This window comes from Telmatherina bonti (genome assembly GCF_933228915.1).
Source record: "Telmatherina bonti genome assembly, chromosome: 6".
Classification (NCBI taxonomy): Eukaryota; Metazoa; Chordata; class Actinopteri; order Atheriniformes; family Telmatherinidae; genus Telmatherina; species Telmatherina bonti.
Genome location: NC_136624.1, coordinates 3,884,210 through 3,910,621, shown reverse-complemented (window position 1 = coordinate 3,910,621; position 26,412 = coordinate 3,884,210). Strand labels below are relative to the sequence as shown.

General features: G+C 45.6%; 3 protein-coding genes across 5 annotated transcripts in view; 1 reads left to right on the top strand and 2 right to left on the bottom strand.

The window, feature by feature from the left end:
• Positions 1–11,941, bottom strand: part of cdk5rap1 (CDK5 regulatory subunit associated protein 1) — a gene marked incomplete at its 5' end in the record, with an annotated part of 29,703 nt that extends 17,762 nt beyond the window's left edge. Inside the window, 9 exons of the mRNA XM_079242840.1 lie at positions 3,548–3,603; positions 3,689–3,786; positions 3,881–4,111; positions 6,379–6,499; positions 6,581–6,791; positions 6,860–6,960; positions 7,046–7,080; positions 7,170–7,273; positions 11,674–11,941. Coding sequence (XP_079098966.1) covers positions 3,548–3,603; positions 3,689–3,786; positions 3,881–4,111; positions 6,379–6,499; positions 6,581–6,791; positions 6,860–6,960; positions 7,046–7,080; positions 7,170–7,273; positions 11,674–11,941 — 1,225 coding nt within the window. The remainder of the gene's footprint in view (positions 1–3,547; positions 3,604–3,688; positions 3,787–3,880; positions 4,112–6,378; positions 6,500–6,580; positions 6,792–6,859; positions 6,961–7,045; positions 7,081–7,169; positions 7,274–11,673) is intronic.
• rpn2 (ribophorin II) overlaps positions 1–26,412 on the bottom strand; it is a 265,425-nt gene that overhangs the window by 233,777 nt on the left and 5,236 nt on the right. The window contains exons 15-18 of one of the 3 annotated variants that reach the window (XR_013771359.1): positions 23,516–23,591; positions 20,735–20,864; positions 20,155–20,252; positions 19,107–19,846 (exon numbers count right to left, since the gene is read on the bottom strand). Coding sequence is in view for 2 of the 3 variants with exons in the window: in XM_079242931.1 (XP_079099057.1) it covers positions 20,201–20,252; positions 20,735–20,864; positions 23,516–23,591 (258 nt within the window). In the remaining variant the exon portion in view is untranslated. Of the gene's footprint in view, positions 1–18,686; positions 19,847–20,154; positions 20,253–20,734; positions 20,865–23,515; positions 23,592–26,412 lie in introns of those variants that run through there. The other 2 variants (XM_079242931.1, XM_079242932.1) reach the window with 2 other exon arrangements.
• Positions 12,698–17,333, top strand: ghrh (growth hormone releasing hormone). The gene is made up of 8 exons (XM_079241615.1): positions 12,698–12,733; positions 14,882–14,966; positions 15,205–15,295; positions 15,991–16,092; positions 16,406–16,510; positions 16,587–16,712; positions 16,794–17,066; positions 17,213–17,333. Exons 3-7 carry the CDS (start codon positions 15,216–15,218, stop codon positions 16,804–16,806), a joined length of 426 nt encoding a protein of 141 aa, XP_079097741.1. The 5' UTR covers positions 12,698–12,733; positions 14,882–14,966; positions 15,205–15,215; the 3' UTR covers positions 16,807–17,066; positions 17,213–17,333.

Here is a 26,412-nt window from a genome sequence, read left to right as displayed (position 1 = left end):
TTTCTACCTGGGATGATTCTCTTTATGAGCGCCACCAGATCGACTAACGAAGCGTCAGGTTTCTACATGGGATGATTCTCTTTATGAGCGCCAGCAGATTGACTAACGAAGCGTCAGGTTTCTACCTGGGATGATTCTCTTTATGAGCGCCAGCAGATCGACTAACGAAGCGTCAGGTTTCTATATGGGATGATTCTCTTTATGAGCGCCAGCAGATCGACTAACGAAGCGTCAGGTTTCTACATGGGATGATTCTCTTTATGAGCGCCAGCAGATCGACTAACGAAGCGTCAGGTTTCTACATGGGATGATTCTCTTTATGAGCGCCACCAGATCGACTAACGAAGCGTCAGGTTTCTACCTGGGATGATTCTCTTTATGAGCGCCACCAGATCGACTAACGAAGCGTCAGGTTTCTACCTGGGATGATTCTCTTTATGAGCGCCACCAGATCGACTAACGAAGCGTCAGGTTTCTACATGGGATGATTCTCTTTATGAGCGCCACCAGATTGACTAACGAAGCGTCAGGTTTCTACCTGGGATGATTCTCTTTATGAGCGCCACCAGATCGACTAACGAAGCGTCAGGTTTCTACCTGGGATGATTCTCTTTATGAGCGCCAGCAGATTGACTAACGAAGCGTCAGGTTTCTACCTGGGATGATTCTCTTTATGAGCGCCACCAGATCGACTAACGAAGCGTCAGGTTTCTACCTGGGATGATTCTCTTTATGAGCGCCACCAGATTGACTAACGAAGCGTCAGGTTTCTACATGGGATGATTCTCTTTATGAGCGCCACCAGATCGACTAACGAAGCGTCAGGTTTCTACCTGGGATGATTCTCTTTATGAGCGCCACCAGATCGACTAACGAAGCGTCAGGTTTCTACCTGGGATGATTCTCTTTATGAGCGCCACCAGATCGACTAACGAAGCGTCAGGTTTCTACCTGGGATGATTCTCTTTATGAGCGCCACCAGATCGACTAACGAAGCTGCAGGTTTCTACCTGGGATGATTCTCTTTATGAGCGCCACCAGATCGACTAACGAAGCGTCAGGTTTCTACCTGGGATGATTCTCTTTATGAGCGCCACCAGATCGACTAACGAAGCGTCAGGTTTCTACCTGGGATGATTCTCTTTATGAGCGCCACCAGATCGACTAACGAAGCGTCAGGTTTCTACCTGGGATGATTCTCTTTATGAGCGCCACCAGATTGACTAACGAAGCGTCAGGTTTCTACCTGGGATGATTCTCTTTATGAGCGCCACCAGATTGACTAACGAAGCTGCAGGTTTCTACCTGGGATGATTCTCTTTATGAGCGCCACCAGATCGACTAACGAAGCGTCAGGTTTCTACCTGGGATGATTCTCTTTATGAGCGCCACCAGATCGACTAACGAAGCGTCAGGTTTCTACCTGGGATGATTCTCTTTATGAGCGCCACCAGATCGACTAACGAAGCGTCAGGTTTCTACCTGGGATGATTCTCTTTATGAGCGCCAGCAGATCGACTAACGAAGCGTCAGGTTTCTACCTGGGATGATTCTCTTTATGAGCGCCACCAGATTGACTAACGAAACGTCAGGTTTCTACCTGGGATGATTCTCTTTATGAGCGCCACCAGATCGACTAACGAAGCGTCAGGTTTCTACCTGGGATGATTCTCTTTATGAGCGCCACCAGATCGACTAACGAAGCGTCAGGTTTCTACCTGGGATGATTCTCTTTATGAGCGCCACCAGATCGACTAACGAAGCGTCAGGTTTCTATATGGGATGATTCTCTTTATGAGCGCCAGCAGATTGACTAACGAAGCGTCAGGTTTCTACCTGGGATGATTCTCTTTATGAGCGCCAGCAGATCGACTAACGAAGCGTCAGGTTTCTACCTGGAATGATTCTCTTTATGAGCGCCAGCAGATTGACTAACGAAGCGTCAGGTTTCTACCTGGAATGATTCTCTTTATGAGCGCCAGCAGATTGACTAACGAAGCGTCAGGTTTCTATATGGGATGATTCTCTTTATGAGCGCCAGCAGATTGACTAACGAAGCGTCAGGTTTCTACCTGGGATGATTCTCTTTATGAGCGCCAGCAGATCGACTAACGAAGCGTCAGGTTTCTACCTGGGATGATTCTCTTTATGAGCGCCAGCAGATTGACTAACGAAGCGTCAGGTTTCTACCTGGGATGATTCTCTTTATGAGCGCCACCAGATCGACTAACGAAGCGTCAGGTTTCTACCTGGGATGATTCTCTTTATGAGCGCCAGCAGATTGACTAACGAAGCTGCAGGTTTCTACCTGGGATGATTCTCTTTATGAGCGCCACCAGATCGACTAACGAAGCGTCAGGTTTCTACCTGGGATGATTCTCTTTATGAGCGCCACCAGATTGACTAACGAAGCGTCAGGTTTCTACCTGGGATGATTCTCTTTATGAGCGCCAGCAGATGGACTAACGAAGCGTCAGGTTTCTACCTGGGATGATTCTCTTTATGAGCGCCACCAGATCGACTAACGAAGCGTCAGGTTTCTACCTGGGATGATTCTCTTTATGAGCGCCACCAGATCGACTAACGAAGCTGCAGGTTTCTACCTGGGATGATTCTCTTTATGAGCGCCACCAGATCGACTAACGAAGCGTCAGGTTTCTACATGGGATGATTCTCTTTATGAGCGCCACCAGATCGACTAACGAAGCGTCAGGTTTCTACCTGGGATGATTCTCTTTATGAGCGCCAGCAGATCGACTAACGAAGCGTCAGGTTTCTACCTGGGATGATTCTCTTTATGAGCGCCACCAGATTGACTAACGAAGCGTCAGGTTTCTACCTGGGATGATTCTCTTTATGAGCGCCAGCAGATCGACTAACGAAGCGTCAGGTTTCTACCTGGGATGATTCTCTTTATGAGCGCCACCAGATCGACTAACGAAGCGTCAGGTTTCTACCTGGGATGATTCTCTTTATGAGCGCCACCAGATCGACTAACGAAGCGTCAGGTTTCTACCTGGGATGATTCTCTTTATGAGCGCCAGCAGATCGACTAACGAAGCGTCAGGTTTCTACATGGGATGATTCTCTTTATGAGCGCCACCAGATTGACTAACGAAGCGTCAGGTTTCTACCTGGGATGATTCTCTTTATGAGCGCCAGCAGATGGACTAACGAAGCGTCAGGTTTCTACCTGGGATGATTCTCTTTATGAGCGCCAGCAGATTGACTAACGAAGCGTCAGGTTTCTACATGGGATGATTCTCTTTATGAGCGCCAGCAGATCGACTAACGAAGCGTCAGGTTTCTACCTGGGATGATTCTCTTTATGAGCGCCACCAGATCGACTAACGAAGCGTCAGGTTTCTACATGGGATGATTCTCTTTATGAGCGCCACCAGATCGACTAACGAAGCGTCAGGTTTCTACCTGGGATGATTCTCTTTATGAGCGCCACCAGATCGACTAACGAAGCGTCAGGTTTCTACCTGGGATGATTCTCTTTATGAGCGCCAGCAGATCGACTAACGAAGCTGCAGGTTTCTACCTGGGATGATTCTCTTTATGAGCGCCAGCAGATCGATGTACGCCTCTCTGGTGTAGCTGGAAACAGAAAGATAAGAGACACAGTTGAATCTTTCTGTTGGATAGGCGGCTGTGACTGTTCATATCGGAGATGATTCCTGACCCCCGCCGCATGGCCTTCAGGACCCGGTTGCTCCCGCTTTGGGCCGGGAGGTGGATCTGTTTACAGATATTGCTGCGTTCTGCAATCAGATGTAAAACCTGAAGGCGGCAAATAAAAGGAGCAGGAATAAATCACAGCTAAAGTTTGACAGCACATTTAACCAAACTCGCAGGGTGAGGGAAGGACCTGTACCTCATCAGGAAAATCCTTCGGATGAGGAGACGTGAACCTGATCCTCATGTCCGGATCAAGTCGCGACACTTTGTCCAGCAGGTCAGAGAAGCGCAGACCGCCCCGCTTCGTCTGGTAGACGGTGCGAAAGCCGCGGCTGAGCTTTGTCGGGTCTGAAGCGGAGAAATGTTCCTCCGAAGTGTCCCTGTAGCTGTTCACATTCTGGCCCAGCAACGTCACCTCCTTCACACCCTGACACACACACACACACACACACACACACACACACACACACACACACACACACACACACACACACACACACGTATATGAAGAAGGAGAGGATTTAGGTGAAACTACGGGATTTCTCCACCAACTTCTGAGCAGAAGTAAATAAAAGACAAAGCAGCATCAGTGGCTGGAAGAAAGATGGATGCTTGAGGCGGGATCTGCTCAGTGACACGCGGCTGGACAGGAAATCTTCATTTGCTTCCATCTGAACACTCCGGTTTGCACCTTTCTCACCTTTTCCACAACAAACCTGTTGTGTTTCTGCTCGGCTTGAGCCTGGAGCTGCTGCATGAGACCAGATGTTGTCCTGATGGTGAAGGAGACTCCAGTCTCATGGTTTTACAGCTGGAGTGTTATTATCAGCAGAGTAGGGTGTGTGTGTGTTTCTGCCCACTCCGTTTGAATGGTCACATGTGAGGATGGAAATATTGTAAATATTCTTAATGGCTGAAATAAACTACAGAATTACAACAAGAAGAAACAATAATGTAGAAATAAATCCTTTGTCAGATTATTCCATTAACTAATGCCTTCCACAGGGATGAATATTTTCCTCTAATAAGTTTAAAATCTGCGTTATTAAAGACGTCTGCTCCCATTCTAGACGTATTTACTGTCAGCATTCTTTATTTTTGTGGATAATATGTTCATATGTGCTTCATACATAACTTGTAAAATATAATAATCCTGTAATTCAGGAAACTTTACAAACAAATGAAGAGATTTGATGTGTTTCTAATGACTTCTGCTGATGATTCTTAACCCTTTAAGGTCCTGCTCCATCATAATTCTGCAGTGACTGTGAGCCTTGTGGAAATAAACCAGAGCATGGAACAGGAAGTCATTCTGGACCATCAGACTCTATAATTCATCCCTCTCTGTCAGAGCGGCGCCCACAGAACAGCATCATCTCAGGTGTCTACAAAACTATTCAGCTATATTAACTGTTTTCATTGTAATCTTATTTCTATGCTATGTAAGTATACTTTCTGCTATGTCTGTGTGTTTATGAGACCTATAGTAATACTGTATTTATATTTTTAATGTATATGCTGCTGCTGCAATTCAATTTCCCTACAGGGATAAATAAAGTAAATCTTAATGTCCAGCAGTTGGTCTGGCTCTGTAAAACCCAAACTGTTTGTTAGAACACGACTGTTTCACTGTTGTTACATTATTATCAACTTTTTCTCTTTAATATCTAAAAAAAACACATTTATTCTGTTTATTCTGCTCCAAAACAAGCTGAAAAACATTTTTCTCTGAGCTTTTAGTTAGTGTGAAGGTTCAAAGGTTAAGGCTCTTTTTTGTCTAAAAAAAAGAGTTTTAGAAACTTCACGAGACTTTAAATATGGCAGAATATTCTATCTATCTATCTATCTATCTATCCATCTATCCATCCATCTACCCATCTACCTATCCATCCTGTCCTCTCCACCCCAACCAGTCGAGGCAGATGGCTGCCCTCCCTGAGCCGGGTTCTGCCGGAGGTTTTCTTCCTGTTAAAGGGGAGTTTTTTCCTTCCCACTGTCGCCTCGTGCAGCTCAGGATGGAGGATTGGATCCAAGTCACGACTCGATGCAATCAGTTGGCTTCTATTATAGGATATGAATGAATTGGCTCGAAATGATGTGTATGTAAAGTGTTCTGTGACAACATTGTTGTGAAGTGGCGCTATGTGAAAAAAAGTTGAATTGAATCTACCCATCTACCTATCCATCCATCTATCTATCCATTCATACATCTTTCTATCTATCTATCTATCAATCCATCCATCCATACATACATGATCATACCACGATAGGCACATCGGGGGGCAACTTAGGGTTCAGTGTCTTGCCCAAGGACACTTCAGCACATAGTCAGGGGAAGCCTGGAATCAAATTCCCAACTTCCCAGTTACAAGTCAACTGCTCTTCCTCCTGAGCTACAGTCGCCCGCCTATCCATCTATCTATCCATCCATCCATCCACCTGTCCGTCCATCTATCTATCCATCCATCCATCCACCCGTCCGTCCATCTATCTATCCACCCATCTATCTACCCATCCATCCATCCATCTATCTACCCATCCATCCATCCATCTATCTACCCATCCATCCATCCATCTATCTACCCATCCATCCATCCATCTATCATCCATCCATTGACCCATCTCTATATCTACCCATCCATCTATCCATCCGTCCGTCCGTCCGCTGATCCGCTGAGTGAGAGTGTAACGTACCTGGTCAGAGAGCATCTGAACTTCCTGGAGGATGGAGCTGAGCGGTCGGCTCCTCTCTCTCCCTCTGGTGAAGGGAACAATGCAGTAACTACACATGTTGTCACAGCCGCGCATGATGGATCTGCAGACACAAACACTTATCAGCTGATGCATCTCAGACACAGTAATTACCTCCAAAACAATCCCACAAATACCAACATACACAAAGGCACTGTGTCCCTGAGCAGCATGGTGGACAGGCATGATGTCTGCATATGTTTCCTCCAGGGACAGCAGCACGTTGCTGGCTTGTTGACCTCCATCTGCTACACTTAGAAGGCGGGGAAGGTCTCGGTATGCATCTGGACCGGCAACAACGTCAACCAGCTTCTCCTGCTCCAGTAGCTCCGTCTTCAGCCTCTCTGCCATGCAACCTGCAGCAGATGCACCGTGAACATTAATCTCCTGATGTCTGAGCAGCATACCTGTGTTTTAATCTTACCTAAAATCCCAATTTTCATTGGTGAAGGGGTCTTCAGGGTCTTCTTCTTCAAGGCTGTTAGTTGTCTCAGTCTATTCCAAATAGTCTGCTCGGCCTTTTCTCTGTTGGCAGCATGACATGTTGTCACCTGTTGGTCTGGTCATCATCAGACATTCAGACAGGACATCTGGCACCACATTGTCTTACCTTATGGAGCAGGTTACCAGAAGAACAACATCAGCCTGCACGCATGAGACACGCATTAGCTGCTTTTTAGTAAATTAGTAGATTTTCAGGACACAAATCCAGAATCACATCAGGTCAGCTGTACCTCGTTTAGCTGGACAGTGCGTTGGTATCCCTTCTTCTGAAGAATGGACCAGGCTATCTCTGTGTCGTTTACATTCATCTGACATCCGTAGGTCTCAAAATATACTGCAACAAGACCAGACACATGAAATACGCTGCAACAAGACCAGACACATGAAATACGCTGCAACAAGACCAGACACATGAAATACGCTGCAACAAGACCAGACACATGAAATACGCTGCAACAAGACCAGACACATGAAATACACTGCAACAAGAGCAGACACATGAAATACGCTGCAACAAGGCCAGACACATGAAATACACTGCAACAAGACCAGACACACGAAATACACTGCAACAAGACCAGACACACGAAATACGCTGCAACAAGACCAGACACATGAAATACACTGCAACAAGACCAGACACATGAAATACGCGGCAACAAGACCAGACACATGAAATACGCTGCAACAAGACCAGACACATGAAATACGCTGCAACAAGACCAGACACATGAAATACGCTGCAACAAGACCAGACACATGAAATACGCTGCAACAAGATCAGACACATGAAATACGCTGCAACAAGACCAGACACATGAAATACGCTGCAACAAGATCAGACACATGAAATACACTGCAACAAGAGCAGACACATGAAATACGCTGCAACAAGGCCAGACACATGAAATACACTGCAACAAGGCCAGACACATGAAATACACTGCAACAAGACCAGACACACGAAATACGCTGCAACAAGACCAGACACATGAAATACACTGCAACAAGACCAGACACATAAAATACGCGGCAACAAGACCAGACACATGAAATACGCTGCAACAAGACCAGACACATGAAATACGCTGCAACAAGATCAGACACACGAAATACACTGCAACAAGACCAGACACACGAAATACGCTGCAACAAGACCAGACACATGAAATACACTGCAACAAGACCAGACACATGAAATACGCGGCAACAAGACCAGACACATGAAATACGCTGCAACAAGACCAGACACATGAAATACGCTGCAACAAGATCAGACACATGAAATACACTGCAACAAGACCAGACACACGAAATACGCTGCAACAAGACCAGACACATGAAATACACTGCAACAAGACCAGACACATGAAATACGCTGCAACAAGACCAGACGACACATGAAATACACTGCAACAAGACCAGACGACACATGAAATACACTGCAACAAGACCAGACACATGAAATACACTGCAACAAGATCAGACACATGAAATACACTGCAACAAGAGCAGACACATGAAATACGCTGCAACAAGGCCAGACACATGAAATACACTGCAACAAGACCAGATACATGAAATACGCTGCAACAAGACCAGACACATGAAATACACTGCAACAAGACCAGACACATGAAATACGCTGCAACAAGATCAGACACATGAAATACACTGCAACAAGAGCAGACACATGAAATACGCTGCAACAAGATCAGACACATGAAATACACTGCAACAAGAGCAGACACATGAAATACGCTGCAACAAGATCAGACACATGAAATACACTGCAACAAGAGCAGACACATGAAATACGCTGCAACAAGATCAGACACATGAAATACACTGCAACAAGACCACACACATGAAATACGCGGCAACAAGACCAGACACATGAAATACGCTGCAACAAGACCAGACACATGAAATACGCTGCAACAAGACCAGACACATGAAATACACTGCAACAAGACCAGACACATGAAATACGCTGCAACAAGATCAGACACATGAAATACACTGCAACAAGAGCAGACACATGAAATACGCTGCAACAAGATCAGACACATGAAATACACTGCAACAAGAGCAGACACATGAAATACGCTGCAACAAGATCAGACACATGAAATACACTGCAACAAGACCACACACATGAAATACGCGGCAACAAGAGCAGACACATGAAATACGCTGCAACAAGATCAGACACATGAAATACACTGCAACAAGAGCAGACACATGAAATACGCTGCAACAAGATCAGACACATGAAATACACTGCAACAAGAGCAGACACATGAAATACGCTGCAACAAGATCAGACACATGAAATACACTGCAACAAGACCACACACATGAAATACGCTGCAACAAGATCAGACACATGAAATACACTGCAACAAGAGCAGACACATGAAATACGCTGCAACAAGATCAGACACATGAAATACGCTGCAACAAGATCAGACACATGAAATACACTGCAACAAGACCACACACATGAAATACGCGGCAACAAGAGCAGACACATGAAATACGCTGCAACAAGATCAGACACATGAAATACACTGCAACAAGAGCAGACACATGAAATACGCTGCAACAAGATCAGACACATGAAATACACTGCAACAAGAGCAGACACATGAAATACGCTGCAACAAGATCAGACACATGAAATACACTGCAACAAGACCAGACACATGAAATACGCGGCAACAAGACCAGACACATGAAATACGCTGCAACAAGACCAGACACACGAAATACGCTGCAACAGGACCAGACACATGAAATACGCTGCAACAAGACCAGACACATGAAATACACTGCAACAAGAGCAGACACATGAAATACGCTGCAACAAGACCAGACACATGAAATACGCTGCAACAAGACCAGACACATGAAATACGCTGCAACAAGAGCAGACACATGAAATACGCGGCAACAAGACCAGACACATGAAATACGCTGCAACAAGACCAGACACACGAAATACGCTGCAACAGGACCAGACACATGAAATACGCTGCAACAAGACCAGACACATGAAATACACTGCAACAAGAGCAGACACATGAAATACGCGGCAACAAGACCAGACACATGAAATACGCTGCAACAAGACCAGACACACGAAATACGCTGCAACAGGACCAGACACATGAAATACGCTGCAACAAGACCAGACACATGAAATACACTGCAACAAGACCAGACACACGAAATACACTGCAACAAGACCAGACACACGAAATACGCTGCAACAGGACCAGACACATGAAATACGCTGCAACAAGACCAGACACATGAAATACACTGCAACAAGAGCAGACACATGAAATACACTGCAACAAGAGCAGACACATGAAATACGCTGCAACAAGATCAGACACATGAAATACGCTGCAACAAGATCAGACACATGAAATACGAGGCAACAAGACCAGACACATGAAATACACTGCAACAAGACCAGACACACGAAATACGCTGCAACAGGACCAGACACACGAAATACACTGCAACAAGACCAGACACATGAAATACGCGGCAACAAGACCAGACACATGAAATACGCTGCAACAAGACCAGACACATGAAATACGCTGCAACAAGACCAGACACATGAAATACGCTGCAACAAGACCAGACACATGAAATACACTGCAACAAGACCAGACACATGAAATACGCTGCAACAAGACCAGACGACACATGAAATACACTGCAACAAGGCCAGACACATGAAATACACTGCAACAAGACCAGACACATGAAATACGCTGCAACAAGATCAGACACATGAAATACGCTGCAACATGATTGTGACAAAGTGGGTGAGACTGTAATTATTCACCACTTGTCCCTAACCTTTTCTCATATTTGTCCCTTTAACTTTCATTTCTGTTGCCAGCTAACCATGCTGCAGTTATTATCCCAGGTTGTTAGTGTTTGCATTATGATGCATTTTTCATTGTATTACTATTTAACATCATTCTTTGTTTAACTCCACCTTGCAGGATGAGTTGGGGAGTGGCCAACCCAACACTTCCTCATTGCAGGTGTGAGTGATGTCTTAGATTGGTTGATTGGGAGAAACCAAGTGGAGGATTTCCTCTTCTGTAGTTTCTTTAAGTCTGGGCTTATTTGAAATAGTGTTTTAGAACTGGCATTCCTTTCGTCTAATTTTGTTTGTTTTGAGATTTGGTTTGTTTATTAATGTTGGTGTAGAATAAGGTTGCTGGGGATGGTGATATGGGGAAATGGCTTTGGCTAAATCAAATCAGGCGTGTCTTATGGGGTATATAAGTAGTCAGTTTTAGGAGCACGCTAGGAGAGAGAGGGGGAAAAGGATGTGAAACTGGTGTCTGATTGTCCACAGATCTTTGAAATTGTATAATGGACAACTCTTGGAAAATAAAATGTTCATCTTTAAGGAAATCCCAGGACTGCTGATTCTGTCTACGTCTGATCTTCTTTAACCTTGGACACATTACATCACAATAATTGTTTTGTTTGTTTTTTTCCCTCTTTTATTTTTTCCCTATTTTTTTTTTATTGAGCTGTTGTATTGTTTTTTTATGTTTGTGTGATTGTGGGTGTGCATGGTGTATAAAATAGTTTATATAAATTGTAATGTAATATGGAGGAGACCCCAGGAAGAATAGCAACTGGCTAAGTGGCTAACGGGGATCTGAATAAATTAAATGAAATGAACCCAACCTTTCCTGGAGTTTCCCAGCTGCACGTGTTGACGAAGATAACCATCATCATCATCATCATACTCTTCCTCCACAGCCAAAGTCCTGTGTCCTGGAAGTCCTTTAACAAAATCTTGAAAACTTGGACCAACGCTGATCTGAGCCCTGAATCTCTCAGATACAACACTTCTGTCTGCTTTGGTGTTGGCACGTTCAGAGCAGAATCTGGTCTGGAAACACCTCAGAGGAGCGCAGAGCGGGGAGACAACGAAGCCTTTCAGGGTCCTCATGTTAGCAGCTAATGTTAGCCGCTAATATCATAGACATAATATACATAGACGCCTCATTGTGCGCTGGAGGGTGAACCCATAGACATCTATACGATGTCTATGAGTGAACCAGCGTCGCAACCATATTGGATGGGTCACCGCCATATTGGATGGCTCTATGCCTTCAAGTCTTGCTGCTGAGTCAACGTAGTATCCCCACATAACTGTTTTCTCTGGAAAACGCGTATACACACAAACAAAGCACTTTTCTACATAACTGGTTTATAAATAATGTTAACAACGTGAACTATCTACTAAATGCAAATGATACATTTTATTCCAATGAGGTGTTTAAGAAAGAGATATAAAGAGAGAGAAAGAAGCTCAGTGTATCAGGAAATGTCCCTCAGCAGTCTAAACCTATAGCAGCAAAACTAAGGGATGCTAACCATCCCTAACTATAGGACTTATAAAAATATTTTAACATAAAAGCACGTTGTTTTTTTCAATGTTTTACAGTGATCTGTATCAAAAAATATCTCTGACCTTTGTAACAAATCAAACTGTGAGAAAAATCTGGTAAAAATGGGTGAAGTTGTTGTTTTGGTTCGACCTACACTGTAAATGTCAGTTAATTTTGTTAATTACAAATGGTGTGGCTCTGCCGCTTTGCATTTAGTTTATTGCTTTTATTTTGAAGAGCGTCATTCTTCTTCTCCTATTTTTTGTATATCATTGCCACTTCCTGTTATCACCAGAGTCCCACGCTGCATTAAAACAACAGCTCTCGTTGCTCCACAGTTGACTGTCCCAGTGAGTGAGGAAAGAATGCTAGAGCTTAAACTGACCTTGGAAGCAGAAGGAGTTTTCACGGTGCCATGCACCAGAATGCGAAGAGAAAAGAAGGAGAGAGTTGCACCAGTCGAAGCTCTCTGCGTTTCTGTGGTTAATCCAAGCGGCTGCTTCATACACCTTACAAATAAATCCGTTGGAGGCCGTTGGGAGACCCATCCAAGATGGCGGCGCAATGAGACGTCAGCTCGTATAGACAGCGTGATGCTATGCCGCGTCTATGTATACATGTCTATGAGCTGATGTTAGCTAGCTAATGTCAGCAGCTAATATGAGCTAAACTTTAACTTTGGTTACTTAATATACATACACACACACACACACACACATATATATGTATATATATATATATATATATATATATATATATATATATATATATATATATATATATATATATATATATATATATATATATATATGGTTGCCAGCTCAAACAGTAAAGTGGTAGTGACCAGGAGTAAAGCGGTAGTAACCATGAGTAAAGTGGTAGTAACCAGGAATAAAGTGGTAGTAACCAGGAGTAAAGTGGTAGTAACCAGGAGTAAAGTAGTAGTAACCTAACCAGGAGTAAAGTGGTAGTAACCTGGAATGAAGTGTAAGTAATCAGGAGTAAAGTGGTAGTAACCACGAGTAAAGTAGTAGTAACCTAATTAGGAGTAAAGTGGTGTTATTCTGGAATGAAGCGTAAGTAATCAGGAGTAAAGTGGTAGTAACCTAATTAGGAGTAAAGTGGTAGTAACCTGGAATGAAGTGTAAGTAATCAGGAGTAAAGTGGTAGTAACCAGGAGTGAAGTGGTAGGAACCTAATCAGAAGTAAAGCGGTAGTAACCAGGAAAAAAGTGGTAGTAACCTAACCAGGAGTAAAGTGGTAGTAACCCTGAGTAGAGTGGTAGTAACCTAACCAGGAGTGAAACTGTAGTAACCAGGAGTAAATTTCATTCAAGCAACACCTCCTGTCACGTGTAGACAAAGATGTTTTTACATCAAGAGGACTCCCTCATCATTCAAGATAACAGACTTTGCAGAAGTGCTAAACTGGCTGAAATTAAAAACGTTGTGACTAAAAAAGTAATTTAGGTTAAAATGTCAAAAACACGACTGTAATACCTAAATACTTATAATGTAATTATCGTATCATATTTGGTGTTTATATCAGCCCAAATCCATCAGCATAAGTTAGAATCAGATGCTTTATTTTTCCAGGTTATCTGTAAGAAGATTGTGGATTTAATACTTGTGTTAGTAATGATGTGATAATCTCACTGTTGAGATCAATCCTAAACGTGGCATGAAGACACAAATGTCAACAAGATGTTCTGATGAATGTAGCTGAAACCATTAATCCACTTCTTCTATGCTCCAAGGCACGTCAGTCAAAAACGTCCCTCCAGTGCTACCACGCTCAAGGTCCGTTTAGAAACTGGTATAAGGCAATGTTCCGCCCAACGAATACTGGTTTATATGAGCTTTTAACATTTGTTGTTGGGCCCATTTTCTTTTTTAAAATAGTGAACGAATTAATGGCAAATAAAACATTTGGTGTTGAATGTGAAAACACCTTGTTGGAAGAAAGCAGTCTACATAATTTGTATATATGTACATTTTCATCTTATCATTTCTAAAATCACAGCCTACTTCCTGAAGTGGAAACATGTTCTGTTGTTGAGATGCTTTTCTTGTTGACTCCCTTAGAGGCGACACCTCCAAGTTCTTCGGTCTGGTTTTTCATTTACTTCACTAACATCCAAATAACTTTAAATGTACTGCTGTTAATTTAAGTTTTATCATTTCAAGCTATGAGTTTCTATTATTCAACAGCTTTAAATGTGTTTTATACAGAAGTGTTATGCATCCGCTGTGCTGTTATGTTTGCACTGATTTGACATTGTTTGTACATTCACTTAATGAAAACAATGGAAATATGAATAAGCCATTTTAAAAAAGGCAGAGAGCACATGAAGGCAGCTCAGCTCGCGGAGAGAGAGGGATGATGATGATGATGGTGATGATGTGTGATGTGGGAGTGACCGGCAGCTACAGGTCCAGTATAAACTGACCATGGAAAGAGAGATACCAAACAGTTCCTGTGTGTCTTCTTTTGTCCAGTCTTTCCTGGCAGTAAGGGATGATGAGAGCGGAAGGCACCGAGTAGAGCCTCAGCAGGACACTGAGAATTCACATAGAAGACTAGGTGACTCTAAACACACACACACACACACTCACATGTCTAACATGTGCATGTGTGTGTACATTTAATATCCATGCTCTTAAGTGTTGCCACTTCATATCAGAGCACACACCTCTGCCTGTCTCAACTTGCGTTTGCTCTGCTGTGCGGTGACGCTGGTGGGGGGAAAGTGTGGTTTCAGCGTTTTTTCTAATGTAATTTCTACTCCTGTCATTTGTTCTGGTTGTCCACTCTTCTCCAGGACTAGCTGTGATGATGGAGAAAGCTGCGCTGCTGCTGTTCTGTTGCCTGGTTATGTCTTTATCCGGCTCCCCACTCTACCCATCCATCAGGTACGTCCTGAAAAACAATCTTTATGGAAATGTTTCTTTCTCTTTTCTTCTTTTTCTTTAAAAAAAAAGCACATTTTAGGATTATTTTAGAAGTTATGAAGATCTTTCCTGACTGATAGTTAAGCTGTTTTAGTAAGTGGAGATGAGCAGCAGCAGAAACATGAATAAATGTTGAAATTTTTGTTTCTTTGAGCTCATTTTGAGAAATCTGAACACTATAATATGTATTGCATTTGTTGATATTTTGTTAATCTTCATAAAACTGATGATTTTATCAGAGATAAAGTAAACAGGACGTTGTTATTCCAACATTTCCAGCCGGCTACTGCACATGTGGTAACATTCCCATCTCAATAGAAGTTGAGTTTTACAGACTAACGATGTGTTTTAAAGCTTTCTCTGCTTGTTTGCACGTCAGAGCCTCGACCGACCCCTGCACTCGTTATGCAAAGAAGGGTCAGGATGTCTGCATTAGTCACCATTTTACATTCACATAGCATCTTAATCAGTGTTTCACTTCCAGGCTGCAGGATGTAGAATGTAACAAGACCAGAGGTGTTTTAGAATAAACTGTAGAAATAATGATAAATAAATAATAAAATCAGGTGGTAGTGAATGTAGTATATAAACTCAGTATTCAGATGTTGTGGACATGCTTGAAAACAACATCAGACATTCAGTGTGTAACACCACAGGTTCGGCCAGAGAGATACGTCCATCCTGATGACGTCCATAAAGAGTCCAGCAGAGCAGCTGGAAAAGGACAGACGTTCTCCGAGCGAGCCAGCAGAGCCGCGGTGGGTTTCCCTACAGAAGCTACATGCAGCCAAATGACTTCATATGAATAAATACAGACGTTTGTCCCTCCTTGTAGTCTGACTTAGTCTGCCTCTAGCGGTGTTGCGTTCTACTCCTAAATAACCGTGATGCTCTGAGTAAATGTAGCAACGCACCGAGTGCTTTTCAGTAAAACCGTCAGAGTTCCAGTCAGATTAACTGTGCCTCTTATCTGTTCAGGAATTATTCATTCATTCAGGAGAAGTATGGATAGATCACAGGAAAATGTTTAGCACTGCTCAGCATCAACCAGTCTTTTTTCATTCCTTTTAGCTCCCAACGCCATGCCGATGCCATCTTTACCAACAGTTACAGGAAGGTCCTGGGCCAAATCTCTGCCAGGAAGTTCCTGCAGACAATCATGGGCAAACGGCTCGGGTACGTAGCGCGAGAGGGACGCCGAAGCTCGGGTCCCTGCAGAAAGCAGTTTCTTATCGTCTCCTTTTTCATGTAGAGATGAAGCTGAGAGCTACATGAAACGTCAGTCGGATGTGTACGAAGGGACCTTTAAGGAGGATCTGACATCCATCCTGAGTGACCAGAGATACAGAGGGGTGCATGGGAACGTCATGAGGCCCAGGTAAAGCTCCTAGATCTGCAGCATCTTTTAAAAAATCTGATTTCGTCTGTTTTTCCTGACCGAAGTGTTTGCTTTTCCCAGACTGCTGAGTTGAGGACAACGTGAAGACACCTCCATCAGAATCCTCCCAGCTTTTCTTTTGCCTCCAAAGTCATGTTTGTTACTAAAGAACATCAAAATCCTGTCTTTTACTCACAGTTGTTAAACTACTGCTGTTATTATTAAAAGGTGAAGACAACCTAGAGTATTTCTTTCTTTCTTTGTTTTGGAAGGAGGAGAAAGCATGAGTGGACCTGCTTTAACAGTATTCATACAGATGAACTTCATCTTGATTTGTCTTCATCTGAGTTAAAGGTGGGCGACAAAAAGCAGCTTCCCATTACAGGAACTCAGAAAAACCCTTGGAGATGTCTTTCATATTACTGAATTGCTTCCATTTGGCTGCAACTATTTAACAACTGGCAGCAGAAACTCACCTGTAGCCTCTGCTCTTTCCCCAGATGCTAAAGCAAGAGGTTGCTATTCCCAAGAAACTTTTCCTTTCCTTCTCCTTGTGTCACATGGTCAGAATGAGGCGAGTGTTTAAGCCCAGACGTCCCTCTCCCCAGCCACATTTGCCAACTCTGCGGGGGGGATCCCGAGGCGTTCCCAGGCCAGCTGAGAGATATAATCCCTCCAGCGTGTCCTGGGTCTTCCCCGGGGTCTCCTCCCAGAGGGACGTGACTGGAACACCTCACCAGGGAGGTCCAGGAGGCATCCTGACCAGATGCCCGAGCCACCTCAACTGGTTCCTCTCGATGCGGAGGAGTCCCGAATGAAGACGAACTGAAGCTGACTGAAATAATTGATACATTATGTTCTTAACAGCAGTCAAAGCAGAAACTGAAAATACAAATAGTTTATTTTTAGTGTTTACTTGTGTAATCAGTCTGTGGGTTTAGTTCTGTGAGATGAGCAAGGCTAGTTGGAGACTTTGAGCAATCATATTAGTGGATCCTTTCCTTTGATGCCATCTTCCTTCCTGACTGGGAACGTGGCTTATTCCAGTACGACAAGGCAGAAAATTTGTTCTTCTTTCAGAAAAGCACTTCTCTGTAATGTAATAAATGTTTTTGTCATCATGTTTTTTTCTCTTTTGAGAAGCTGCTGTTCCCTTTTTAAAATGGAAAATAAATAGCCTCCTCTGCTTCTGCGTGCTTGTGTCAGTGATCCATCTTCTTCAACGTGATACCTAGTCTTGTCAGACGTTACGTAACCTCACGTTATCAGCCATGAAAATAAAACTCGAATAAAAAACATCCTTTACGAGGATGTTTAGCTCAGCAGATGATGCACAATGACACACGCTGAATGTTTGAAAAAGAACCTTTTAGGTATTTTTTTTATACCATCAGTATCTAATTTAAAAACTGCTTCATCATAATGACTTTATCCTGACTGTGATTTAGGTTTTGGGGTGAATAAAACCTCAGATAAACAACACCTGTGTGTGCATTCAGCTACTCATTCCTGCCTAGGAAGCCGCTGTGTAAAACCACCTTCAAACGAGATCTCGTATACAGGCGGCTGAAATGAGTTTCCTCCGCAGGGTGGCCGGGCTCTCCCTTAGAGATAGGGTGAGGAGCTCGGTCATCCGGGAGGAGATCAGAGTAGAGCCGCTGCTCCTCCGCATCGAGAGGAACCAGTTGAGGTGGCTCGGGCATCTGGTCAGGATGCCTCCTGGACCTCCCTGGTGAGGTGTTCCAGGCACGTCCCTCTGGGAGGAGACCCCGGGGAAGACCCAGGACACGCTGGAGGGATTATATCTCTCGGCTGGCCTGGGAACGCCTCGGGATCCCCCCGCAGAGTTGTGGCTGGGGAGAGGGAAGTCTGGGCTTCCCTGGTTATGCTGCTGCCCCCGCGACCCGACCCCGGATAAGCGGCATGAAGACGAGACAAGACAAATAAAAACCTTAAAGGTGGATAAAATGGATTTTCAATTCAATTAAACTTTATTTATATAGCGTCAAATCACAGCAATACATCTTAAGACTGTTTACAGAGAAGAAAACATAATGAAAGCCAATTCATAACAGCCTATATAAGGAAACCAACAGATTGAGTTGAGTCCAACTCAATCTCCCATCCTGAGCAAGCACACTGGCAACAGTGGGAAGGAAAAAACTCCTTTTAACAAGAAGGAAACCTCCGGCAGAACCCGGCTCAAGGACAGGCAGCCATCTGCCTCTGCTGTGTGGGGGGAAGAGGACATCCGGGAGGGGCTCAGAGTAGAGCCGCTGCGCCTCCGCATCTGGTCAGGATGCCTCCTGGACCTCCCTCGTGAGGTGTTCCAGGCATGTCACGGCAGAGTTATCTTCTTGTCCTATCTTTTGCTAAATACTAGTGCAGTGCCACCTCTGGTGGGAATGGGGATATATTATTCTAATGGTTTGGCTGGTTTGACCAAAGTGCAACATGAACACGATCTCGGTCCGCATGGACACACCCCGCTGCAGCTGAGCAGAGTCCTGAACCGCACCGAGTCTGACAGACTGTTCTGAGATGAAAGCACACTTAGTCTCCTCCCTCCCTCCCTCTGAAGAAAGACAATTTTCGTTTCACCTCAATTTCTTTATTTTTCCGTCTTTGTTACAAAAACATCATTCTGAAACTTCCCATGTTTTCTCATCAACCACAGGCAAACACATGGCATAGTCATGATCCCGGTGTCAGTGCTGAAAAATGAGCTTCTTTTGTGAGGTGAGATGAGCGCAGAGCCATAACAAAGAGGAATGTACAAAAAAAATAAAACCCAAATTTCATCATGAAACCACAGAAAAAAAACCAGCTGGCTTAGAAAACACCGGCGTGTTGGACAATAACTCGCACAGGAGGATGAAGTGCTTCCATCAGTCGCTTCCCAGTCCTCTGGACGACTCAGAAATGTCTCGTTTCCTCCCATTCAGCCACGCAGACAACAAACTGTTTAAACTGTCGATCAGATTCCCGAACTTCACACCGTTGTTTTCTTAAATCGTCCAATTTCAACGGAAATGAACCCCAAAAAAAAAAAAAAAAAAAAAAAAAAAAAAAAAAAAAAAAAAAGGACCATTGTCTGTCTTCTTTAATTCCCGTGTCCTTATTTTTTCTCGATTCTGTGGGAGACAGAAGCAAGCTGTTATGACAGCCATGAGACAAACAGCACTCATCTGACACGCAACAAGCCACGAGGCAGGTCATGCAGGCTGATGCCAACCCGAGAAACTCTGAAAACGCTGCGAGAGGACGACCACAACGTGCTGCGGCGGTTCGGATGCTCATGTGATGGTGGGGATGAGCGGAACCAGAGGACGTGAGGGCGGCAAGTACATGTGCACACGCTGGAGTTAGGATGAATGAGCACCACACAGCCATGCACGCTGTCAGACATGATGGAAAAGCAATCTGTGAGAGATCTCCTTACTTCAGCCTGGAAGCAGAACCAACTGGTTTGTTAGAAAGGAGGGGCTTTATCGAAGGCTCCTATACTTTGCCAACCTACTACTTTGCTCTGCAGCAATCCTGAAAGAGGAGTAAGAGACAGCGAAGGTGTAGATAGAGGGGTTAAAAAGAAGGAAGGAAGATGTCGTCACCAGCAGCACAATCATCAACTGAAATATTCTGCTTGTTTAGAAATGTCAAAGGGTCAACAGAAAGGAGGGAAAGCGAACTCTTGAGTCCGAAACAGGCTACAAATTGCTCACTCTGGCCCCTGAAGAGCTCTACATATTGATGGGGGAGAAATTGCCCCTCTTGCAGATCTTGTTGCCTCATTTCTCTCTGCTATACTTGAGCCCTTCTTCTAGCAGAGCTTGGAGGAAATGATCCCCAGAAGGAGCTACAGATATAGAACGGGCACCCGCCCCCCCTCAGGTTTTGGGGTCTTTAAGACGCAGAGGTCTTAAAGCAGGCATGTCCACGTCACCTGAGAGAGGCCAGGCTTTCTCTCTGGGATGAAGGGCTCTCTAGGAACCATTTGTGCCAGGCACCATCAGGAGACGTACCTCTTCACTGCTTTCTGGGCCAGCATGCGGTTTCCGGCAAGGAAAGTTACACCGCCAATGATTGCCAGGTACTTCAGAGTCTGAAACATGTTGAGGTGGGTCCAGTAGACGTACATCAGGCCGAGCGTGGCTGAAATGACACAAGCAGGAAGGCATGAGCACCCACATCCACACAACCACACCCCAAATCACTGTGACGCACAAACAGAGACACACACATCTTCTTGGTTTTTTTTCTCCTACCTTCTAGATTGCACCGTCTGTTGGCAGCAGATTGTAGGAGTCTGACTTGCTATCTTGATTTTTTAGAAGTACAAAGTCTTCTCACATAGATATTACCTCAAATTAGGTTGCTTTTTTTATCTGAGGATTTCATGCCGGTTCGGAGGGTGTGCTGCAACGAGGACTTTTCTGCATATTTTTGGCTCTTTCAAGACTTGTTATGATGAGTCTCCATGGCAACGAAAGACTCGTTTACAATCAGGATCAACTTATTAACCTCTCCCAAATCAGGATTATCAGCGAAACAACACATCAAATCCAGATGGAGTTGAAAAGAAAGAGAAGAGGATGCAGAGCGGGAGTCAAACAGAGGAGAAAGCGATGGAGATTTAAACCATTTCTCCCGACCGTCTTAATGGGTAATGTGAGATCGCCAGCTAAATAAACGGACGAGCTCAAGATGCTAACAAGGTCTCAGAAAGAATACAGGGAGTGCAGTATTATGTGCTTCACCGAGACATGGCTGCATGAACACATCCCTGACTGTAATGTGTCTGTACCGGGCTTTAAAACGGTCCGTGCAGACCGCAGTAGACAACTCAGCGGAAAGCTAAAGGGTGGTGGAATTGCAGTGCTGGTTAACCAGCGTTGGTGTCATCCTGGACATGTTACTGTCAAGGAGAAGATATGCACAAGGGACATGGAACTGTTAGCTGTGAGCTTCCGTCCATATTATTTACCCAGAGAGTTTACCTGTGTTATTCTGGTAGAGGTTTATATAATACCTGGTACCGCACCAGACACAGCCTGTGACGTCATCAGCTCCGTCGTTGCTCGGCTACAAACACAGCATCCAAACTCATTCATGGTGATCTCCGGAGACTTCAACAACGTCTCCCTCTCTGCAACTCTACCAACATTCCAGCAGTTTGTCAGCTGCTCCACCAGAGAAAATAAGATGTTGGACTTATTTTATGCAAATATGAATAATGGATACAGTTGTTCTGCCCTGCCTCCTTTAGGAAGATCTGACCATAATCTGGTTCTTCTCACCTCCACCTACAAGCCCATCGTTCAGCAGCAACCAGTCATCACAAAGACTATCAAAATCTGGTCTGCTGAAGCTGAAGATGCTCTTAGAGGAGGCTTTGAGGCTACAGACTGGAACGTCCTCTGTGAACCTCATGGAGACGACATCAACGCCATGACTGAGTGATTACATAAACTTCTGTGTGGACGGCATCGTCCCAACAAGAACAGTGAGGTGCTTCCCCAATAACAAACCCTGGATCACCAGTGACCTGAAAAAGCTGCTGAACATCAAAAAGAAAGCCTTCAGGGATGGAGACAGGGAGTTATTGAGGGCAACACAAAAACAACTTAAAACCCAAACTAAGAAGTGCAAGGAGGACTACAGGAAGAAGTTAGAAAGTCAGCTCCAGCAGAATAACCTGAGGGATGTGTGGTCTGGAATGAAGAAGATCACCAGCTTCAAGTTAAAGGGGGACCAGCCTGATGGAGGTCTGGACAGAGCTAATGAGCTGAACATATTCTTCAACAGGTTCAGTTCACCCCCTACCTCCAGCCCAACAGACCACACACCCTCCATAAGCCCACTGCTTTCCTGTCACGCCTCCAATCTGTCACCCTGCAGCTCAATCATGGACCAGAACACAGCTTCATCTCCCTCCACATCAGGACATCCTGAGACCTCCACCTTGTTTGTCTCCTGCAATCAGGTTAAGAAGCAACTTGAGAAACTGAACCAGAACAAGGCTGCAGGTCCAGATGGTGTCAGTCCCAGAGTTCTCAAGACCTGCTCAAAACAACTATGTCCGATTCTCCAGCACCTTTTCAACACCAGTCTGAGACAAAATAGAGTCCCAGTGCTGTGCAAGTAAACACCTTTCAGGACCCATTCCAGTTTGCATATCGTAATGGACTTGGGGTTGAAGATACCATCATATACCTGCTCCAGAGAGCACACTCTCATCTGGACCATTCAGGCAGCACTCTGAGGCTCATGTTCTTTCATTTCTCAGTGCTTTTAATACCATTCAGCCTGCTTTGTTATGTGAGAAGCTCCATAAATTCCAGGTGGATACCTCCACAACCACCTGGGTTTTGTTGTCTCCCTGCTCCAACACACCTGACTGAAACTCATCAAAAGGTTGACAAGAAGCTGCTGGATCCATGTGATTTGTATCAGCTGTGTTGTTGGAGGGAAACGACGACAACCAGCCGGAGACCGGCCCCCCAGGACTGGAGTTTCACATGATCCCACAGTTTCACAGCGTGGAAACAGAAAGGAAAGAACAGGGGCTCCAGACTTTCACCCCGTGCTGCTTTTTTATACACAACGTTGGCAATGTGACGACACCACAGCAACACCTGACATCAGATCAGTGGGAGACAAGGAGATCTAAACCTTCAGGTACGATGGATCAGGTAATGATGCACATCGCTCCCCGAGTCATCAACGGCCTTGCCCCCCAGTCCTGATGAGAAGCCTGAAAAAAACAGCAGTCACAGGGATACATTCCTGTGTTGGACACTGACCTGCATGTCCCGCGTGAAACAGGATGGTGCTCGGAGAGAAGCTGAAGTTGGACATGTTGGCTCCCAGCTTCGCCCACTGCAGGAACAAAACAAAGGATTTTATCTGCTGCCAGAGCTGAAGACAAAAGAGCCCTAAATATTGTTTACTGCCTGACAACACAACAATGAGCTGTTGGCGGCCATGAGAATGCCAGGGAATAAAAATACACCGCGGCTTTTGTCATTTTAAATTAAAACATGCTGCATTGATGCAGGACGACGGTTTAATCCACCGCGGTGCGACTGAAGAGCAAACAGCAACACCTGCTTCATCACAACAGCTCCATGCACACGCCGCGTCCACTGCAGACACAAGGACAGCCTCGTCCATCCACCGTGGTCATCCACGTAATTTTGCCGTTTTATCAGCAGCTGTACGAAAGCATCGCAGTGATGAGTTGTCTCGCCGACACGCAACCAGAGAAGAAGAGCGAGAAGAAGATGACACCGTAGAAACCAGTAGAAGACGACCAGGATGTGTGTGAGTAAGATCACATCTGGGGTGGGGGGGGGTACCGACCGGAGAACAGACTGGGAGGCTTCTTCCCCGCAGGAAGGAGAGCGAGGGACTGATGGTGCAACAGGCGCAGATGAAAGCATTACAGAACGACGCTAAGCGAGGCTGTCTGTTGACAGGAACGCGCTGTGGGGTGTGTGGCTCCCGACAGGAACGCCCCGACAGGAACGTCCCGAAAACGCCCCGACAGGAACGTCCCGAAAACGCCCCGACAGGAACGTCCCGAAAACGCCCCGACAGGAACGCCCCGAAAACGCCCCGACAGGAACGTCCCGAAAACGCCCCGACAGGAACGTCCCGACAGGAACGCCCCGACAGGAACGCCCCGACAGGAACGTCCCGAAAACGCCCCGACAGGAACGCCCCGAAAACGCCCCGACAGGAACGTCCCGAAAACGCCCCGACAGGAACGTCCCGAAAACGCCCCGACAGGAACGTCCCGAAAACGCCCCGACAGGAACGTCCCGAAAACGCCCCGACAGGAACGCCCCGACAGGAACGTCCCGAAAACGCCCCGACAGGAACGTCCCGAAAACGCCCCGACAGGAACGTCCCGAAAACGCCCCGACAGGAACGTCCCGAAAACGCCCCGACAGGAACGTCCCGAAAACGCCCCGACAGGAACGTCCCGAAAACGCCCCGACAGGAACGTCCCGAAAACGCCCCGACAGGAACGTCCCGAAAACGCCCCGACAGGAACGTCCCGAAAACGCCCCGACAGGAACGTCCCGAAAACGCCCCGACAGGAACGTCCCGAAAACGCCTCGACAGGAACGTCCCGAAAACGCCCCGACAGGAACGTCCCGAAAACGCCTCGACAGGAACGTCCCGAAAACGCCTCGACAGGAACGTCCCGAAAACGCCTCGACAGGAACGTCCCGAAAACGCCCCGACAGGAACGTCCCGAAAACGCCCCGACAGGAACGTCCCGAAAACGCCCCGACAGGAACGTCCCGAAAACGCCACGACAGGAACGTCCCGAAAACGCCCCGACAGGAACGTCCCGAAAACGCCCCGACAGGAACGTCCCGAAAACGCCCCGACAGGAACGCCCCGACAGGAACGTCCCGAAAACGCCCCGACAGGAACGTCCCGAAAACGCCCCGACAGGAACGTCCCGAAAACGCCCCGACAGGAACGTCCCGAAAACGCCTCGACAGGAACGTCCCGAAAACGCCTCGACAGGAACGTCCCGAAAACGCCCCGACAGGAACGTCCCGAAAACGCCTCGACAGGAACGTCCCGAAAACGCCTCGACAGGAACGTCCCGAAAACGCCCCGACAGGAACGTCCCGAAAACGCCCCGACAGGAACGTCCCGAAAACGCCCCGACAGGAACGTCCCGAAAACGCCCCGACAGGAACGTCCCGAAAACGCCTCGACAGGAACGTCCCGGCAGGAACTGCGATTCCTCAGAATTGCTGATTTAGACTTTGCTTTTTAAACAGCAGATCAGGTGAAAACGTTGCATTATGACCACTTTTACGAACCGGATTTCCCAAATAAAGAAACAACTGTGTGTCAGTTTTTAATTTCTATTCAGCAGCAACGTTTCTGAACCGGCTGTTTGAACTTCACCCCCTTTTCCATCAGTTTCACCTGAACTTGGCTCGGTTTGGAGGGTTTTCCATGCAGCTTTTGGACCAGTTTACCGGTACTTTTTCTGTAACTCCTCAGCCCAGGTTCTAAGCGAGCTGAGTCGGGTTGTGTGTGATGTCGCCAGACTGCATGCCGTGATTGGTCAGGGGCGCGGCTAATCAGAGGTCAGGCAGTGACATCACTGAAAGAGCGACTCCAATTCGCAGGTTGTTTACATTACGTGACAAGGAATGGTGCAACAAAAGTGTGTTCCGAGGTCCAACCGAGGTGGTGGAAAGGTGGAGGTGGAGACGTTTCTTTACTTGCTGACGAAGCAATACAGAGGGAACTAGATGGAGCGACACGACATGAAAAAGTCTATCCGACCTAATGACACAAAAAATAAGCCTAAATGTGTCCAAATGTTCGATTTAAAATGTGACGGTGGAGGATTTATCTCTGCAGGTTGTCGCCGTTCTGTGTTTTCCAAAACTGATTTAACGTCATGTTACGACAGTCGCAGAGGAACGCGTCGCCCCCTGCTGGAGAGAAGCCGTAACTCCTTCTCCATCTGGCATATAAACGTAAAAACATTTCAAACCGGGACTTTTTATATTTCAGGACGTTTTCCCCAGCCCTGTTCTGGTCGTATTATTTCACGTGACGATTGTCTGAATCTCTGGTGAAATATTTTTATTTTTCATATTTCGATAAGTTTCCCAAACCGGACTCCTTCCTTTACTGACTGGATCCTGTCCACCAC

Coding starts and splice junctions, on each gene's coding strand:
- ghrh (XM_079241615.1), top strand. CDS start 15,216: ATGATGGAGAAAGCTGCGCTGCTGCTGTTCTGTTGCCTGGTTATGTCT. Junction 15,296..15,990: donor CCACTCTACCCATCCATCAG/GTACGTCCTGAA, acceptor GTAACACCACAG/GTTCGGCCAGAGAGATACGT. Junction 16,511..16,586: donor ATCATGGGCAAACGGCTCGG/GTACGTAGCGCG, acceptor TTTTTCATGTAG/AGATGAAGCTGAGAGCTACA.